At 38.3% G+C, this 21,059-nt stretch overlaps 1 protein-coding gene across 1 annotated transcript in view; it reads left to right on the forward strand.

The window, feature by feature from the left end:
- The window catches only part of LOC121388299 (hydrocephalus-inducing protein homolog), a 93,936-nt gene extending 75,307 nt beyond the window's left edge, over positions 1–18,629 (forward strand). Inside the window, exons 48-59 of the mRNA XM_041519587.1 lie at positions 1,829–2,030; positions 2,647–2,746; positions 3,564–3,663; positions 4,499–4,750; positions 9,826–9,996; positions 11,828–11,917; positions 13,497–13,638; positions 14,320–14,751; positions 15,640–15,873; positions 16,735–16,831; positions 17,216–17,482; positions 18,434–18,629. Coding sequence (XP_041375521.1) covers positions 1,829–2,030; positions 2,647–2,746; positions 3,564–3,663; positions 4,499–4,750; positions 9,826–9,996; positions 11,828–11,917; positions 13,497–13,638; positions 14,320–14,751; positions 15,640–15,873; positions 16,735–16,831; positions 17,216–17,482; positions 18,434–18,480 — 2,134 coding nt within the window. The 3' untranslated portion in view covers positions 18,481–18,629. The remainder of the gene's footprint in view (positions 1–1,828; positions 2,031–2,646; positions 2,747–3,563; positions 3,664–4,498; positions 4,751–9,825; positions 9,997–11,827; positions 11,918–13,496; positions 13,639–14,319; positions 14,752–15,639; positions 15,874–16,734; positions 16,832–17,215; positions 17,483–18,433) is intronic.
- Positions 18,630–21,059: the final 2,430 nt, after the last annotated feature.

The raw sequence follows: 21,059 nt of genomic DNA on the forward strand, positions 1-21,059 counted from the left end.
TGATAGCTGAACTTTGATAGTGTTGCTACACAGTTACATATATGTAGAGAGCACTTGTTGATAGCTGAACTTTGATAGAGTCCTGCTATACAGGTACATATATGTAGAGAGCACTTGTTGATAGCTGAACTTTGGTAGATGTCCTGCTACACAGGTACATATATGTAGAGAGCACTTGTTGATAGCTGAACTTTGATATTCCTGCTACATAGGTACATATATGTAGAGAGCACTTGTTGATAGCTGAACTTTGATAGACTCCTGTTATACAGGTACATACATGTATATGTAGAGAGCACTTGTTGATAGCTGAACTTTGATAGATGTCCTGCTATACAGGTACATATATGTAGAGAGCACTTGTTGATAGCTGAACTTTGATAGAGTCCTGCTACACAGGTACATATATGTAGAGAGCACTTGTTGATAGCTGAACTTCGGTAGATGTCCTGCTACACAGGTACATATATGTAGAGAGCACTTGTTGATAGCTGTACTTTGATACATGTCCCGCTACAGAGGTACATATATGTAGAGAGCACTTGTTGATAGCTGAACTTTGATAGACTTCTACTATACAGGTACATACATGTATATGTAGAGAGCACTTGTTGATAGCTGAACAATGATAGATGTCCTGCTACACAGGTACATATATGTATATGTAGAGAGCACATGTTGATAGCTGAACTTTGATAGAGTCCTGCTACACAGGTACATATATGTATATGTAGAGAGCACTTGTTGATAGCTGTACTTTGATAGATGTCCTGCTACACAGGTACATATATGTAGAGAGCACTTGTTGATAGCTGAACTTTGATAGAGTCCTGCTACACAGGTACATATATGTAGAGAGCACTTGTTGATAGCTGTACTTTGATACATGTCCCGCTACAGAGGTACATATATGTAGAGAGCACTTGTTGATAGCTGAACTTTGATAGACTTCTACTATACAGGTACATACATGTATATGTAGAGAGCACTTGTTGATAGCTGAACAATGATAGATGTCCTGCTACACAGGTACATATATGTATATGTAGAGAGCACTTGTTGATAGCTGAACTTTGATAGAGTCCTGCTACACAGGTACATATATGTATATGTAGAGAGCACTTGTTGATAGCTGTACTTTGATAGATGTCCTGCTACACAGGTACATATATGTAGAGAGCACTTGTTGATAGCTGCTCTTTGATAGAGTCCTGCTACACAGGTATATATATGTAGAGAGCACTTGTTTTCCACCAACTGAGTTAATAGGGAAGTTCCCACTAACAGGAGTCCTGTGTTCCACCAACTGTGTTAATAGGAAAATTCTTACTAACATAGGGAGTCCAGTGTTTCAACAACTGAGTTAATAGGGAAATTGCCACTAATATAAAGAGTCTAGAATTTCAACAACTGAGTTAATAGGAATATTCGTACTAACATAGGGAGTCCAGTGTTTCAACAACTGAGTTAATAGGGAAATTGCCACTAATATAAAGAGTCTAGAATTTCAACAACTGAGTTAATAGGAATATTCGTACTAACATAGGGAGTCCAGTGTTTCAACAACAGAGTTAATAGGGAAATTCCCTCTAACATAGGAGTCCTGTGTAGCATCAACTGGAAATTCCCACTAATATAGGAATCTAGAGTTACAACAACTGAGTTAATAATTCAAATGAGAATTATTTTCTAACACGTTAGTTTTGAAATAATAGAATATCTTTGCATGAAATCCATTGTCAACTGTGTGTCTTTCTTGCCAGTATTTGTACTAGAATCTGTATGTGATAAGTTGCTCTGTTTGTAATGCTGCTGACTGTCACTGCAGGAAGGACACGAAGACCATCTTCCTGAGAAACAGTACAATGCTGCCGGTTGCTTGGAAACTGGACGGCTTGGAGAGTCTCGGGGATGATTTCTCCGTGGCGGCAGATTCCGGGGTGGTGGAACCCAAGTCGGAGTACGCTCTCCACGCTTACTTCCGCGCCATGAAGACCGTACAGACCAGCAGGAAGGTGATCAAACTGCAGGTGAGTTATAGCACTAAAAGTGATCACAGCACTATTGCAGCCAGTCCAGTTCAGTGTAACTACTTTAATGAAGACTATAGTTCTAAAGTCCTTGATATATAGTTAAGCAGTCTGGATGTAGTCCATGGGCCAATACCCACAAATTTACACTTGTTGGTACCATTTTGAGAAACAAAGCCTTACTATATGTTTTTTGAAAGATCATCACATTGGGCATATTTTTCAGTATGATGGACATCCCCCAAAAGGCATTAAGCTACCACTTAGGATTGTCCATCATTGCTGAACCATATGCCCAAGGCGATGTTCTTTCAAAAACATATAGTGAGCCTTTGTCTCTGAAAATGGTACCGACAAGTGTATTGGCCCATGGACTATAATACTGAACAATAAAGTAGATGCAAATGTTAATTTACTTTTCTTTAAAAGTATTCAGTTTGAATTCTATACTGTAGTGTTTATATGCTTGGCTATGTAAAAGCAATAAAGATGAGACACCTACAGTAAAGGTGGAGTTTACTGATTAAAGGGGAGCTTTATTAATAGACATTTGTCTATGTCTTACATTAATTTTCTGGGATTCTTTACTGTGTTAATCATTATTTTTCTCTTATAGATTTTTGATGCTGATAACATCATAGGTCTGATTGATCAAGAACCCATCCAAGTTATTGCAGAAGCTTATGATGTTGCTCTTGACATGAGCTTTCCAAAAGGTAAGGTTTGATTGGTATTCTGGGTTATTCTTGGCAGTCTTCACATTAATGTTTTCAAAAGTTTTACTATATATGGTTATTATACTAGGCTTCCTTTTCCGAATAAATAGTGCTATAAATATAGTTTTTTACCCATACATTTCAAAGTATCTTAGTTCCTATCTAGGTGGCTCACTAGGAAGTGATATACAGTAAAGTACTCTTATAAGAAACTAGAAGGGACCATGATAGTGAGTTTGTTATAACAGTAGTTCGTTGTACACATTTGCATAAGTTGGTTACTAATGTGTAGGGAGATAAGATGGGACTTTACGATTAGTTCGTTCTATGCAGTAGTTTGTTGTAAGCATGTTCATTGTAAGTGTACTTTACTATATACATGTTCCACCACAGTTGTTCATGATGTTACACTGTCAATGGATTTGTTAATATTATGTTGTCAGTTGCTTTTCCTTATAATTATTTCACAGGGACACTGTTTAAAACAATTATTAATAGTAAATAGGATGCTAAACAAATTACCATTTCATATAGAATTTTAAAAATAAGTTCACTCAAGACAAACTAAAACTAAAAACTAAATGGAAGCTTGTTTAATATCATATTATAATTATTATGCCCAGTGAGATGATCGTACATGCTGTTCTGAGCTAAGTTTTGGTGAAATAGACACCCTTGGTGTAGCTATGTTATTGAGGGGTTTTGTCTTCATTGAAAAAAAAACATTTACTACATTTGGTATATGTGTCTTCTGGTAATACAAAAATTTTATGTCGAGTAGAGCAAGTAAATACTTGCTTGCTTTTTATGTGTTTAGGTGCCGATGGAGGACTTGATTTTGGAACAATTCGAGTATCTGAGGAAACGAAACAGACATGTACTCTGAAAAACAAAGGCAAATATGAGATTGCTTATTGGTAAGTACTTTAGATTATTAATTTAATTGCAACATGTTATACACCCAATTTTTTTATAAATATCAGTTACATAAAACCCCAGTTATGTTAGATTATGATGTAATTGTGTCTTAAAATATGTTTGATTCTGTGACATTAAGAGAATTTTATGATTTAATCAATAGGCCTGATTTTAAGAAAACATTGCTTTTAGAAAACAAAACATAAAATTTCCCCCGATTCATTTTTTTTATCTTTGGTGAAACTGAGTCCAGGGCCTGTACTTATAAAACTTAAAGTCTAGACTTTAATATATTAAAGTCCAGACTTTAACGTAATGCTATTTGAATGGCATTGCCATGACGTTAAAGCCTGGACTTTATTAAAGGGCTAGTAACAGAAAAGCACAATAAATTTGACGACCAAACACTAATAGTGCACTACCACTTCAGGGCTCAAACTTAAGATTAGTTTTTTTTACTTCTCATTGGAGAAATGGCCAACCAACTGCAACTTTGACTCTGCCTACTGTTTGAAGAGTGACTTGTGCAGCCAATAAACATGACTGAGCATTTATTTTTCTATATGTAGACATATTTCAAATGTGCAAATTCTGGCAGATAATGTACACTAGGTGTACATATTTTACCATCATTGAGGAGCTTTACCAATGGCACTTTAGTGATGCTCCCGACCTACGGCAATTTATATCTCAACAACGGCAATTGCCATCATTAAATTCCAGCCCTGCATTCTTCACATATATAATATAACATTGTGGTAAAGAATTATGTATTGAATCACTTTCTGTAATTGGTAAATTCAAGCACTGTGAATTTTATCCGTTATATTTTAGCTTCCTGTTTGAGAATGCCGACCCGTCTAACCCTGACGTGACCAGTCTGTTCTCGGTGATCCCTCAGAAGGGTTCCCTGAACCCGCTAGACCGACCCACCCAGGTGCAGGTGATCTTCAAATCCCAGAAAGAGATCACTGTCAAGGAGCAGCCCATCCTCAAGTGTCAGGTTATTGAGCCTGTTCTCGGGGAAGGGGGAGAAGTCATTGCAAGCATCCCTGTGAAGGTGTCCATTAAAGCAGTGTTCAGCAAGTGAGTGCATTTTCTAGTGTTGTTATCCATAGGAAGAGGTCATTTCCAAAATGCAATATACACCAATTTCCTGATGTTCAAGTTAGCATACTGTGAAGGTATATTGGTGTTAGAACAATATGACAATAAACTGCAATTTGTACTCATGAACAAGGATGTAAAAACAATAGTCTGTGTGGTGTACATTAATTTCCAGATATTTGAGTTAGCCTACTGTGAAGTTTTATTGATGTTAAAACATTATGACACATAAAACACAATTTGTATTCGTTGACAATAATACATGCTAAATTTCACAATATGATGTTTTGTGAAAATGATGCAAATTTTATATGCATGCATTTTTCCATGGTTTAGAGTACTCAATCCCACAGCCAAGATAGCAAATACCATAACCTTTCACATACCAGGTGGACAGCACTGGTTGGGATAAGAAAAGTCATTCAGAGATAATAATTGCACCTCAGACAGGCATTTCTTTTCATCATCACCTGTCCTCAAAACTAGTGCATGTTCCCTATGGTTAGTAGACTGGTCCGAACATCCCAACAGCCAATGGAATGGCCTGAATTCTTCTACTGTGCACCTCTTTCTGTTCCGGTCACGTGACTAACTTCACGTCTTATGGTTCGGACGTCCTGGGTTTTGCTCCGTCGTAATCTGAGCAATTTATCCTTTTTACTTGGTTTATTTGAGACGTTAATGTCTGTAACACATTTCAAAATGTTGTTATGTTATTGTTGTACAATTATTTTGGTTGTAATCAGTTTATTAAAGTGTTCTTTTTTCAAATTATTAATTCTCATGTGTGCCGGTCAACAGTCTTGGTTGCCATTTTTAAAATGGCGGCTTCTTGTTTTGGACTTGTACAGACGTATGTGTTTGTTTTTTCATTACAGAGATAATTGAATATGACAGACACTAGTTCTACTAGAGTGGTGTGTTCTTGCATAAAGTGTAAGAAGTCCTGGCTTGGAAGACCCGCATGATGTGTGTCCAGGTTGTTACCCATCTTGCGACATGACGAGATATTTTTTGTCTTCCACTTGGACTGTCGGAGTTTACCAGCTACCTTCGGGTCCTCGCCCAGTGGGTTAAGAAGACTGAGTCAGCCTTGGCTCCTGCACTTCCGCAGTTTTCCTTTGAACTGTTGTAGAAGTACTGTATTACTTGTTGCTGACATTCACTGCAATGTTGCCACTATGGATATCTGATGTCGGTCCAGTGGTTCCTGCAGGTCCTTCAGCTATTGTTCTCCAGCTGATCAGTTATTATCGACGACTCTCGTTATGGTGTCTACGGCCCCGTGTTACGTGCGAGATGGCTCCTACGCTGGTCCATGGGGGTTCCTAGCTGATTCAGTTCTTTTGCAGACCAGCAACCACCCAGTGTCTATGATTGCACTATCTGACGGCTGTTTTTTCTGCTCAGTGCCGATCATTCTTGAGATGTCAGAACACTGTCAGTTTCCCAAATCAGCTGTTGCTGTTAAGGTGGAAGGAAGATACCTTTACATTACACCTTCAGATCGGGTTGCTACTCCAGTTACCATCTTGGTTACCATATCAACTCAATGAGTTGCGGTAATCCTCGCTACACGGTCTTCAACATGCCAGCGTTTGCGGGAATTTAGCATGGGTTTTCGTTTGCTGTCATCGAATCGAAGATTACAAACATTACGGTTTGGGGCTAAAGATAGTACTGTACACTGAGCCGGTCAACCATTACTGTCAACCCCATGAAGAATGCTTTGGACTGTTCCACTGTTCGTCTATTGATCAGTGACGTTACAAAAATATTCAACGAGTCGATCACTACATCCATTGGTGCCGGAAGTTTGCAACTCGATTGTCACTTCTGCGGTCTCCGGAAGTTATCAGCGCTAGGTTTGTTGAGTTATCATTTGGACAGCTGCCTCCTGCAATTTCAATGAATTGGCATGTTGGCCGTTAGCAACTATTTTCTAGTTGACATCACGCGGCTTTGGGTTTTTACCACATCCGTTTTTACGGTCTATTGCGGATTATCAACCTACCGTCAGCATTTATGTACGATGCAGAGAAGATCGTCTTTTGGCTGCTTGCCTAGTATCAGCCTTTGAGACTGTCATGGATACCAACCGTATGGTATTTGCATTGTTTCACTGCAACATATATCGGGAATATAGCGTAGTGGGCCGCTTAGCCGTAGGTGACTCTTGGCCATTTTCCAGGATCACTGTTCTGATGTCCTTGTTTTTGCATCACTGAACGACTGTCTCATGAAGTACCAGTGCAGGACGAACCTGTGACATTCCATGCTTAACAGAGTCTATTGGGTCTTTTGACATCACTGCAAGACTTCACTCTACGAAGCTGGTTACGTTACATCGCCTCCAAGTCTTCATGAATCCATTTTCATGTTGGACAACCCCAGTCTGATGATCAGCCTTCCCGACAACCTTTAGCTCAGTCTCCAGTGGTGGTCTTAGACAGAATCTCCTTGTGGCCATTCCAAGTGACAGATCATCTGTTCGTGGATGCCTTTCTCGAAGGTTGGGGAGCATATCTCAACAGTCAGACAACATTGGAGCTGTGGTCTTCCGTTGAAGCAAGTTTACACATCAACGTGTTAGAGCTTCTGGCAGTGTTCAATGCGATACGTCATTGGTGTCAGCAATTGATCCAAGCCTCTCTAATGGTAGCAGCCAACAACGTAACAACAGCTGCTTACTTCAATCGTCAGAGCGGAACTCACTCCGCCAGCCTGCTCGACATCACTTATTACCTGTTTGAGCTGACAGATGCAATCCCGCTGCAACTCAGAGCACGCCACATTCCAGGGATGTTGAATGTTCAGGCTGTCACGTTGTCATGACCGTCCGCTCTACAATGCACCATGTGAATGCTCAACCCAGAAGCGTTCCGGTGGGTGTGTCACAGGCTGTGGACACCAAACGTCGATCTTTTTACGACACGCTTCAATCGTTAGCTGATCTCGACGCATTGGCCATCAGCTGGGACGGTCTGGATGCTTATGTGTTGCCGCCACCGATACTCCTTCCAAGAGTACTTCAGCGATTTCATCTGTCTTGCGGCACCAGATCCTCTACTGCCATCAGATTGGGATCACCTCCTGCTTCACCCCACGTCGAGACAGCACCATCCAAATCCAGGCTTGTTTCAACTACTTGCATGGACATTATCTCTGAGTTTTTAAAGAAGAAAGATTTCTCTTCTCAGCTCACATCGGCGGTTTTGAAAGCTCACCGGGCATCCACAGCTACTGCATACAGTGTCTGGTTGTTATGTTTTCATTGATAGTGCATCAGACAACAGCTGATACCTCAGACTTTTCGTGTCGAGAAATTGGCAGAATTTAAGCTGTATCTCCAGTCAACATTGAAACTCAAAGGCTCCACTATTGCTGGTTACCACAGTGGTTCAGGACTCAGCCACTGGTACCAAGTTGGCTACTGTTCCTGAGATCCACTCCATGATCAAGGGTTTCAAACACGATGATCAGGTCCAATGTTTTCGGCCACTGAAATGGGACTTGAACCTGTTTCTGAGGGCCTTGTCCAAAACACCTTTCGAACCCATTGCTGAGGCATCTTTAGAGGTTTTGACAAGGAAGACGGTGTTCCTGCTGGAGTTTGCTATGGCGGCGAGAGTGTCAGAGATCCATGCTCTGGATGTGGACATAGTGCGCTTCCATCGAGACAACACATCGGTTTCACTGGGCCTCCTGATGAACTTTGTGGCTAAGAACCAGCTGCTTGATCCAGCGCCTCGCACCTACATTTGTATGCTGTCCAAGTACACTTCCATTGTGGGTTCCCACGATGTTGAGGACTTATCATCATGTCCTCTTCGAGCCTCCGGCATTACATTGAGAGAACTCTACATTGGATCCGGTTCACGATTCTGTGTGCTTATCAGGCAGAGGATTATCCTCCACTGTCGGCATCTAATTCACATGAGTTTCATGCCTTACCCTCCATCATTTCGCTGCATTGCAATACACACATTATCAGCATTTTATCTGGGTGTTATTGGGCCACAGACTCCATTTTCGCGAACTGCTACCTGAGGGATGTGTCTACCGAAGATGTCGAGGGATTCCACCATCTGTGTCCTGTGGTTGCAGCTCAATCTCTAGTCAACACTGGTCATCCTCGTCACTGCTGATGTCTGTCAGAAGTTTCGTACTGGATGGAGACAGAACTTTTGTCAGGATAACACTAGTTAGTTTAATGCACTGCACACTAACAAAGTGTTTCCACCTAATTGAACTAACTTTTCTCTGCGTTACTAGTAAGAAAAAATCCAGGTCTTGTTGGTTCAATGTTCTGATGGATGAATCCACCATATTGTGTAAGTATATGTACACAATAATGGCATGGGAGGTTACCTAACACCTGCATCCCTGGTGGCTACGCATACACCACCCTGTCAGAACCCTTTTGTTGGAGGACGAATTTGTGAGCATTTACATAATCCACGGCTTCGTTCCTCCACACACCGCTGACAGATGCCACCATTACCGCTGTCAATACTAACAGCATGGGTATTGGTCCGTTATAGGCATCTCATGGAGAATGGGCGAGCTCTAGTTGGCCTTATTCTTCTACTGTCATGGGGAGAAGACTTGTGTATCTTCTAAGGTATGGAACCCACCATCATCTGTCGAATGCTGCACTAGTTTTGAGGACAGGTGATGTTGAAAAGAAATAGAGAAAACTTGGAGTGTTTTCTTTTTTATAGATACATCACCTGTCCTCAAGGGATGACACCCACCCAACCTCCCCGCTTCCAGTTCTCTGTGCGATCCGCTCAGGGAAAAGAAGGAAGTTACAGTCACGTGACTGGGACAGGAAGGGGTGCGCAGTAGAAGAATTCAGGCCATCCCATTGGCTGTTGGGATGTTCTAATAAAGCTCAATTCTATGATATGATACATGGTATTGTGATTCTTCTGAATCTCAATATGTGTTAATTCCTTCTTTAATTATTTTGCTTTAATTTTACTGCCGAAAATTACATTAATGTTTCTTTTGAGTTAAGTATATACATGGAGTTTTTTTCTTTTCTTCAGGTACAATATACTGCCAACGAATGACATCAACTTCGGCTCACTGTTGGCTAATAGCAAGAAGACTCGACAGTTTGTGATTGAGAACAAGGGAGAGTTCGACTTCAGATACACCATCTCCAAGAGGCTGAAGGAAACAATGCAGCAGGCAGCTAATGTCCGATCCACTCGACCGTAAGTTTAAACATTTAAACATTTGGTGTTCAAGACGATTAGTCCAGCAATTTCAGTAAATCTGGAGTTGTATTTGGCTAAGCTTGTCTTTGGCTAAGCTTGTCTTTAGTGCTATTGTCCACTGGTTCAATTCCCAGCAGTGTTTTTTTAGTTTTTTTCAATACTGAAGTTAGGAAATATTGTGCTTAATACTTGAATGAGTGACCACTTGAGAGTGTCAGTTACTGTAAACATAACAATGCTTCACAGTTTGTATATCAAAGCATGGGCGTCGATCAGTGGGGGACAGGAGGGATGTGTCCCCCTCACTTTTCAACGCCGGGGGACAATCTATATAAGTGTCCCCCCCCCCCCCCCCACTTTTTCATTTAGCAAAAGCAACAACAACAACACCAACAAAACCAACAACAGCACTAACAAAAAAAACAACAACAAACAAACAAAAATGAAAAGTTTAACCACTAATGTGTAGCTTTACGATTTTCATTGACATTCCTTTATCACACACACACACACACACACACTAACACGTCCCTCCCACTTTTAAAGCCGGATTGACGCCCATGTATCAAAGGCTGTGGTATGTGCTACCATGTTTGTGAAAAAAAATTAAATGAAAAAGGACTGCATGCTCCAAATTGGGAGGAATGCAATTCCTGTTTCATTTTATGGATGGATGGAATTGTTTAACGTGCACATTTAGAGCATGCTGTTGTAGCGCACACCTGTCCTGGGCAGGAAAGGTGTGGGGTGGGTAGGAGGGGGGACTGCCTGCACTGGCAGGTGCAAGGCAACACCAGCAGTCCGACCCTAGCCGGTAACAGGCAGAGGTTTAATGCATGAGCGATGGGATATATTTATACTGCTTTAGGGAAGAATCAGGTCCCTAGATCTTCTGTTGCCTTGGGCCTGTTGTTTTCTTTACAAAAATATAAACAGGAATATATTACTCTTGAAGGAAATCCTATTTAGAATAAAAGTCATCATTGCATATTGAATTTATATTATTTTTATTGAATTTGTAATCATAGTATATAGTATGTTCGTAGCCATTTTGTTTAATAGTACTCTATATTGGTATTACCACGGGTTAGTCTGGTTAACTTCCCTTGCTATAACATATTGCTTTTACTAACCACTGTATGCACAGCACTATTCACTTTCATTTCATTTCAACTTATTTTCGTGTTTATATCCAATTATGGTTCAAGCACGCTGTCCTGGACACACACACCTCAGCTATCTGGGCTGTCTGTCCAGGACAGTGAGTTAGTTGTTAGTTGGTTAGTGGTTAGTGAAAGAGAAGAGGGTGTAGTGGCCTTACACTTACCCATTAAACACTTAAGAACTCACTCGGGGTTGGAGCCGGTACTGGGCTGCGAACCCTGTACCTACCAACCTGTAGTCCAGTGGCTTAACTACTGTGCCACCGAGTTCGGTACTATTCACTTAAAAAGGAGTACATAACTCTGATTTCAACTTTATAAAAACAATTATTAACTGATATATGCGACTAATAGACTGATAATGAATACCACCATGTTTCAAACTGGACACAGTTATACATGCTTATTTATTTTGATGCATAAATTATTACTGTGATTTGGTGAAAGTCTAAATCTCTAATCTGTAGTCATTTGTAATTGATTATAATTTATTTGTATTTTATTAATTTGATACTTCCAAGCTGGTTTTGCCAAGGGTCATTCGAAAGCCAGCTACCACATATATTCATGCTGTAGCACTTTTTAATTTTTCTTTTTTAAATTTTTCAATACCACTTCTGTCTTTTCTATCACATTCTTGCCAATAAGCTTCCTTATTTTCCTAGGCCTGTGAGGGGAGACAAGCGAATCAAATCCCGAGATGGGTCAAGTTCAGGGCGCTCAGTTGCTAAGCCCAAACGAGCTGAATCAATCAGGTATATAGCATATCGGACATTTTGGTCAAACTTCAGGGACAATGTTGATACTTTAAAACAACAACAAAATCTTTTAATTTCTATTTTAAAAGCAAGTCTTTATAAATCTAAAATGTTTTAAAGTAGTCATGTAAAACTTTTCAAAGTACCTGTATAAAACTTTTCAAAATAGCGACCATCAAACCTTTCAAAATAGTTGTCAAAGTTTATAAAATAACTACATGTATGTCACACCTTTTCAAAGTACCTGATCATTAGCCTTTAGCATAATTTCCCAACTTATTTTTAGAGCTGTTGAGATGTGTAAAACCGATGTTTATACTAGCGAAAATTAATTCTTTAAAGATTATTTGAACAAAACAAGAAGAACAACATTTGTTCTTCTTATTCTTGTTCAAATAATTTTTTCATTATTTCAAAAGCTCCAAAAATTAATTAGGCAATTCTTATGTTCGAGGCTGATGTTATGTCAAAGTTTTCAAAAAAGCTATTGCAAATATTTCAAAGAAGCTATGTGAAATGATTGAAAGTGAAAAACGTTTATTGATATATTTGTTTATTTTCAACATTGTCTCTTGTCAGCATTGTCTCATGGACTGGAAGTGGTGTTTTGTTTTAAATGCACTTTTGTCTTTCTGTCACACATACTTATACTTTGTTCTGTAATGTACTTAAATTTTGTTCTGTCTTGTATTTTCTTTTTTCATTTTCTTTCTACTTTTAATTTATTTATCTTTAGCAAATATTCACATAGCTCTTCCTGTATATTTTTGCAGAAATATAATTGGGTTTTTAAGGAAATGTGTGTATATACTGATGGAAAGAAATATGGGAACAGATTAAATTTGAAATGTTATGTCAGACATTATGTCTGCAAAAATACAAAAATGTAATGTTGGACTGAATATCAGTAACACAGTTTACTTTCTGATACTATGGAAGGAAGAAAATGTTTTATTTAACTACACACTCAACACATTTTATTTATGGTTATATGGCATCAGGCATATGGTTACGGACCACACAGATATTGAGAGAGAAAACCCACTGTCGCTACTTCATGGGCTACTCTTTTCGATTATCAGCAAGGGATCTTTTATATGCACCATCCCACAGACAGGATAGTACATACCACAGCCTTTGTTACACCAGTTGTGAAGCACTGGCTGGAACAAGATATAGCTCAATGGGTCCACCGACGGGGATCGATGCCAGACCGACTACGCATCAAGCAACTGCCTTACCACTGGGCTACGTCCCATCCATTTGTGCAGTCACACAACTATTTGCTTGTACTAATTATGTGTTCCTTGTCTTCTTTCCCTTAGTATATAAATGATCTAGTTTTCATATGTGTTGTTTTGGAGATGGTCTTCTTTGTGTTTTCTTAGTTTTTGCTGTGACATACTAACATTGCCAATATTTATCAAATCGTTTGAGATAGGTATTTAAGATAAAGCATCTGATAAGCATTGCATGTTCAGTATGGAACGTAACAGTATTTTGTTGTTTGAGGGTTAAACATTGTTTTAGACCCTTTTTAGAACGTCATTGCTTATTTTAACATTGATTTCTTTAGACAAGATGCAGGCACGGGACAGTCACGTTTGGTACAGGGCATCTTCACCATCTTCCCGGCGTTCGGGATCATTCTTCCCAACGGCCACCAGACCATCACAGTTGACTGTGTAGCAGAGCAGCAGCAGGGACACTTTGAAGAGGTTAGGATTGTGATCATAATATGATGATTAATGTGCTTTTCCAGTTGAAAACCGATTAAAATTTTCCACATGTTTTTTTTTGTATTGTCTAAACAGTGCTTCCAGGTTTTCTGCTTTTTAGTCTCCTACCAGTCCAACTGGAGGGGACAATAGGTTTCATCTCTGTTCTTCTGTCTGTTTGTCTGAATGACCTACATATAGTTTTCCGGACTTTTGTTTTCACAATGCCTCATAATATTGAGCTGACATTTTGTGTATAGCTTTATCATGTTCTGCTACAGGTCAAGTTTGACTTTGATGGTTTTTTATCCATTTTTCACAGAGTTATGACCCTTGAACTTAGGAGATATGACAATTTGTTGGGCCCAGTAGGGGCCATTTACTCTTAGTACTCAAGTACTCTTGGAATGTGTTTCAATTAAAAACAGATGACAGGATTCCAGGTTTGTTTTGTATTGTCTATACAGTGTTTCCAGGTTTTTCTCCATACAAAAATTACAAACCCTCTAAACACTGGATCCTGTCTAAATGGGATAAATATTAGGTCCCCAGCATGATCAGGTTTAGACTGGTTTCACTGTACTATCTTTTTAATTGACTAATTTAAGTACCAAATGAAATAAAGCAAAGTAATGAAAATTTAAATTCACTAAAATTTTAAAATATTTCTACATTCCATAGGACCTCTCAGTAGAAATCACTGACCGTGAACCGACAGATAATCGGGGTGGAATCCCGTACAAGCTGATCGCTGAGGCGTGCATACCATCCATCAACACCGAGGACATTGGCTCCATCTTCGAGGAACACCACGTCTGCAAGAACCTGAGCGTATGGCAGCACCTGAACCAGATTGAGAGTGGGGGGATCTACGGGGAGGAGGAGAGACGCTTCGTCTTCAACAACGTCATCGTTGGCAGGAAGGCGAAGGCCAGGTTTAAGATCTCCAACACCAACAAGGTTCCCTGTGACGTCGTCTTCACGCTGAAGCCGATGACAACGAAGGGGGTTCCGAAAATGCTGGATATATTCGAAGTGGAGCCTGCACGGGCTCAGATAGCAAACCACAGTCACACGTACATCACTGTCACCTTCACACCACCCTCCATGCAGGTGGGTCGTCTTAGTATTTATTTTGTTTTAGCTTTTGATTTATAATTACGAATGTTTTGCTGTTATACAATTCTGCTTGGATAATATTGGTAAAAAATTAAATGTTATCTTTTGATAAAATGCAGAAAAGTATGTCATTATGGCAAATCGGACATCATTGGGAAATTAAATTGATTAAAGGACAAACATTCTCTAAACTACAATTTGTGGTTGTTATACATGGATAAATTCACCTAAGAATTGTCATTCTTATATAAAATTTGGTAGTGAGTCTTTTGTGTTATATATTTACATTTGGGGTATTTTTTAGTTAAGATTGTTATAAATTGTAGTTTTGATTTGTATTCTTTTTTGTAAGAAAATTACAAATTGTTTAAAAGAGTATAATTATCAGTTAGTTGTTGTTGTTGTTGATGAGTTTTTTGTTATCAGCTCATCGGGTAGATGTAAGGCTACTACACTGTTTCACTAACCACGAACAACTAAATATTAACCTACTGTCCTGGACAGATAACTCAAATAGTTGAGCTGTGTTACTATATAAAAGCTTACTTGCTTAATTGGATATGCTGGCCTCAGTGGTGTCATGGTTAAGCCATTGGACATAAGGCTGATAGGTACTGAGTTCGCAGCCCGGTACTGGTTCCCACCCAGAGCGAGTTTCAATGACTCAGTGGGTAGGTGTAAGACCACTACACCTTGTTTTCTCTCACTAACCACTAACAACTAACAACTAACCCATTGTCCTGGACAGATAACCCTTATAGCTGAGGTGTGTGCCCAGGACAGCATGCTTGAACCTTAATTGGATATAAGCACGGAAATAAGTTGAAAATAATTGGATATAAACACAAAAATAAACAAGCCCTGTATGTCTGTATGTTTCAGAGCTTCAGTGCAATGTTCGAGGCAGCTATTGATGGGATGGGTCAGAATCAGACTCGGGGCAAGTCGCTCGTGTTCGAGGTATCGGGAGAAGGCAACTTGCCGAGGATTACGATCGGCAAGCCAACCATTCGAAACAAGAGAGGACAGCCACTGCTGCTGTTCAAACGGATATTGATAGGAAGGTCGCAGTCACTTCCTTTGACCTTGATGAATGATGGAACACTTCCAAGCAAAGTGCGTATATTATATCTGAACTATTATTCCTACTTTTTCTGTCTTCTTTTAATATTTGTTCTTTTCTTTGCTTGTGTCTTCTCTTTTTTTCTCTCCTTAAAGATACATTGTATTTCAACCAGTAGTCCTTTCCCTTTTCTTCATTCCCTTCATTTTTTACTTTATCAAGTGAAAAGACAAGATATATATATATATATATTTCATTTTTTACTTTATCAAGTGAAAAGACAAGATATATATATATATATATTTCATTTTTTACTTTATCAAGTGAAAAGACAAGATATATATATATATATATTTCATTTTTTACTTTATCAAGTGAAAAGACAAGATATATATATATATATATTTCATTTTTTACTTTATCAAGTGAAAAGACAAGATATATATTTATATATATTTCATTTTTCTGATGGCAGTAGTGTCAACTTTTGTGGTAAAGTTTAATATTAAAGTTTCATGTTTTAATCAATTTCTCAGACCTAGGTCAGTGAAACTTGGTTTGTAGTTGCATCTATGAATATTCATCAGTACACTGAAAAATGTTATGGTAGGCGAAAGATTTAATTCCGCAGGTCTTGTTCTTCTAGTTGCTTTCCTCTTGCCTTTTTATTTCCTGCTCCATTTGCTTTGCTAAATTTGACTTCTCTAACAAATCTAATACTAAAACCTTATTGATACTGTGATATTAAGACCTTGTTGATTGTCTGTATTTTCAGGTTTTGTTGATAGTAGACTATCTTATACTTAACAAAGTTTCGCTAAACCACAGAGTTTAACAAAACATAGTTTAAATGATTAAATTGGTAAGATGTTGTTGACAAACATGATGTGACAGTAACAATTCTTTGTTTACAGGTTGATATTGACTTGATTGATCCAGACAGTGTGTTCATGCTGAAACCTACAGGAGAGACCAATAACATAATTGGAGACATTGATATGGATTATGAAGGTATCATCAAATATACATACGAAAGTCTTCTTTTTCTTGAAGAAACCGCCCATATTTCTAAATGTGCTGAGATGTTGTTAAACAAATATTCCTTTCCTTTCATAACTGGTTTAGCAATAACCATGGTATGTACTATCAAAAGTGTATATGAAAATTGTCCTTTTTCTCGAACTTGAAGAAACCGCCAATATTTCTAAATTCTGAGATGTTGTTAAACAAATATTCCTTTCCTTTTGTGACTGGTATAGCTATAACCATGATACCATGCTGTCAAAAGTGCATTTAAAAATATCCTTTTCTTTTAATTTGAAAAAAAAAAATAGCCGATAAACGTATCAACAAATATTATTAAACCAACATTCCTTTCCTTTCTCTTTTTCACAGCAGTGAGAAAGCGGCCTCACACGGCGTCCGTCGTTGTGAATGTCGGCAGTTGCGCCACATTCGACGTGGTCTTCAGCCCGAACATGACTCAGCGGTTCCAGGCACACGTTCGTCTGTCAGTGATTGACAACCAGTACGAAGACTCCATCATCCAGCTGGTTGGCGAGGGTTATGAGGACGACATCACCCTCGACAACATACACAGCATCATCAGCAGGGTCGACCTCGAGACTGAAGAAGGAAGCATGGCTGACGATGATGTGGCAGGTAAATAAATTAGAGAAGGACACATTTTTCTCTTTATTTTTTTCTATTTTTTTGGAAGAATTCTGGAATCAGATATTGGGTTATGTTGAATAGTCAGTGTCCTTCTCCATGAAATTACAGAATTCCACAAAAAGCAAACAAACATACCTATTCAATCTTACTATAGTGATAGAGACATTTTGAAACCGTGTGGTAAATTTATTTTGTATCACACATATGTGCAATAGGGACCGGAACTTTTAAATGGGGAATTCCCATTTTCTTTTTACTGCAGTTAGCGCCTTTTATTTACTGACGTCATATATGATTTACACATGACGTCACATCATATTTGAAACATTACACAAGGCTGCCACACACGTTAAGTAAATCCATGAAAGGAGTTTTGATCATAGATTTAACAAAGTGTTATTATGATGTTAAATTAAAAACCGTTTCTGTAAAACATAAAATAAGGAATGTAATAAAAACAGAACTTCACATACGTTGTTTTCGCTTCCTATTTATTGCACTCGTTTATTTTGTGAAAGAACATATTCTTGTGCAAAATAAATTCGTGCAATAAATAGGAAGCAAAAACAACATATGTGAAGTTCTGTATATATATTAAGCATCTATATTTTTGTTTAATGATAGCTGTTTTGTCTGTTCGTGTGTAATTATTACATCAGGCTAATTCAGAATGATAAAACTGTTACCATAATCAAAAATTGTATCTCTGCACAGAGATGAGTCAAAGGGAATTTTTTTACAAGGTTGTGACTGCTATCATTAAATAAAGACAAAACATTCTTTATGATCTGTCTGCAGGAGGAAGATAAGAAAAGGTGTGGCATGAATGTATAGAATGTACCCTGTAAGATGTATTAATTTACCTTCAACACCAGTAGTTGAAAGACGTTTACTGTTAACTGAATTGATCCTCTTTTTTCCCCCATTATTTACATGCAGCTGCCAAGACCCAACTTGATCCGATTTGGCGACTGCTATATCAATGAGCCGAGGACCTTGACGTTCTCGATGACGAATCACTCGAAGACAGACGCTGTGAGGTTCCAGTGGCCGGAGCATGAACAGCTGAAGTTCTCGCCACAGGTGGGCCATCTTCACGCGGGCTGCTCCAAGGACTTCTCCATCACGTTCAGGTCTGAGAGTCCTCACACCATGGCCGAACACCCAGTGCAGTGTACCGTGACCAGGATCACCTTCGACAAACCTACTGACCAGGTGAGAGACATTATACTACTTTCCTGGGTCCTGTTTTACGCAGCAATCTTATCCCTAACATCACCGTAAGTGCATAGTTACCTGGGCCCTGTTTTATGCAGCGATCTTAGCCTAAGATTACCTTAAGTACATAGCTACCTGGGCCCTGTTTTACAAAGCAATCTTAGCCCTAAGATTACCTTAAGTACATAGCTACCTGGGCCCAGTTTTACAAAGCAATCTTAGCCCTAAGATTACCTTAAGTACATAGCTACCTGGGCCCAGTTTTACAAAGCAATCTTAGCCCTAAGATTACCTTAAGTACATAGCTACCTGGGCCCAGTTTTACAAAGCAATCTTAGCCCTAAGATTACCGTAAGTACATAGCTACCTGGGCCCAGTTTTACAAAGTAATCTTAGCCCTAAGATTACTTTATGCTATGGTTACACTCTCAAGGATGGCCATCCCGAATTACTACGGATTCAATCCAGTATTATCCCTAGTAATCCGTAGTAATCCATGTTGGATTCTTGATCATACGTAGGTGTGGTTCCAATCCATACTAGTTTTTTTAACGTGCTCAAAAAACTACTTCGAATGGAAATCCGTTCTTATCCTTACTAACCCATACTAAGCCCATACCAATCCTTACTTATACGTACCTATCCCTACTAAACCATTCTACCCTTACTAATATGTAATAACCCTGTATAGAGTGCCATGCCACAGACTCAGTCACACTATCAAGAATCAGGACGCCGGGTTAGCCACGGATACGATCCGGCATTATTCGTGACAATCCATTGTGGTCCGTACTAAACTGTACTTGTAGCACTCCCCGTTGTCATCTAACCCCCTATCCTTAATAATCCTGAGTTTATCCGTCGAAAACCGTAGTTAAACCGTGGTGCATCCGTTGGGGGACCACGGATACACCACTATCCGGGGGTCATCCGTTAGGTTTTCATCCGTTGTGGATCCGGCCAGACAATCCTTGACAGTGTGACTGGGGTTTTAAGTACATAACTACCTGGGCCCTGTTTTACAAAGCAAACTTAGCCCTAAGATTACTTGAAGTACATAAGGTAGCTAAGATCGCTTCATAAAACGGTGACCTGCTCATACTCTTAATAAGCAAATGTCTCAGGTTTGAAATATAGGTGTATTACCTATGTACAAATAAATTGCACATATATGATTTTCAAAGTTACAAAGAGTTAAAATATGAGTATTTGACAACATATATGAATGAATGCTAAATAATTAAGTAATATATAACTATTTTTCTGGTCATACATTTTAATAATCAAACTTATCAGAGATAAAATAATGGGTGTTTGACCATTTCTAAAAATCAGTTGGTAAGTAAATAAATAAATAAATAAATAAATAAAATTAAGATAAAAAATTTATGTTTTTATTTATGTTAATTTGAAAACATTGTCCTTCAATAAAATGCAGAAAATTATATACTTATGGAAGATGGATCACAACAAAGACAAATGAAAATTATTTATTTGTATTTTTAATTATATTATTTGTATTGAATTTAATATTATACAGTATTTCTTTTAATTTTCATACAATTTGTGACAATGTTCCATTGAAAAATTACCACAAAATGAAAAACAGTTCTAGTATCAAAATCTAATTATCCAAAAATGTTTTATATATATATATATATATAGAGGTTATTAACGGAGTGTTTTTCAGTATCGTCAATATCATACATTTATATTAGGAATAAAAACTGTATTATGCAAGCCTCTGGCTCTTTATCATATAAGCTCAAGCTTAATACAACGTGTTTTTGTAAACTGTACACGCAACTTTAATTCCAGTCCGCCATTACTAGATATTCAAATGACGTAAGAATATGTGGTGCAGTGTATTTTTGAATGGAAATGACGTCAAACTCGAATGATGTCATTTTGGATGTCCTTACATCAAAATAAAGTTATGCCTAATGTGTGTTTTTTTCTGAACGCTGGACAGCTTTCAGTGTCAAATTGCCATTGAAATGTTTTTATTTGATGACTATGAATGCATACGTCAATCATGGAGTGTCACCCAAGTACGTTTTTGCTTAAATGTCAATAAACCTAGTGCTGAGATTTACATCTAATTTGCAAAGTTATCAAATTCTTAAAGTATGTGATCTGAAAAATATCACATGCTTTGATTGCACTGAAAATGTAAGATATTATATGATATATATATATATATATATATATATATATATTATATATCAGCTCCACTTTGATATCTACAGAATCCATTTTAATCAGGTGTTGTTATGCCATCTTATTCAACTTACCGTACTAGCTCAACAACAATACTATACGACCCTGAGTGTACACCCGCGCATGG

This window comes from Gigantopelta aegis, chromosome 14 (genome assembly GCF_016097555.1).
Source record: "Gigantopelta aegis isolate Gae_Host chromosome 14, Gae_host_genome, whole genome shotgun sequence".
In the NCBI taxonomy this organism is placed as follows: domain Eukaryota; kingdom Metazoa; phylum Mollusca; class Gastropoda; order Neomphalida; family Peltospiridae; genus Gigantopelta; species Gigantopelta aegis.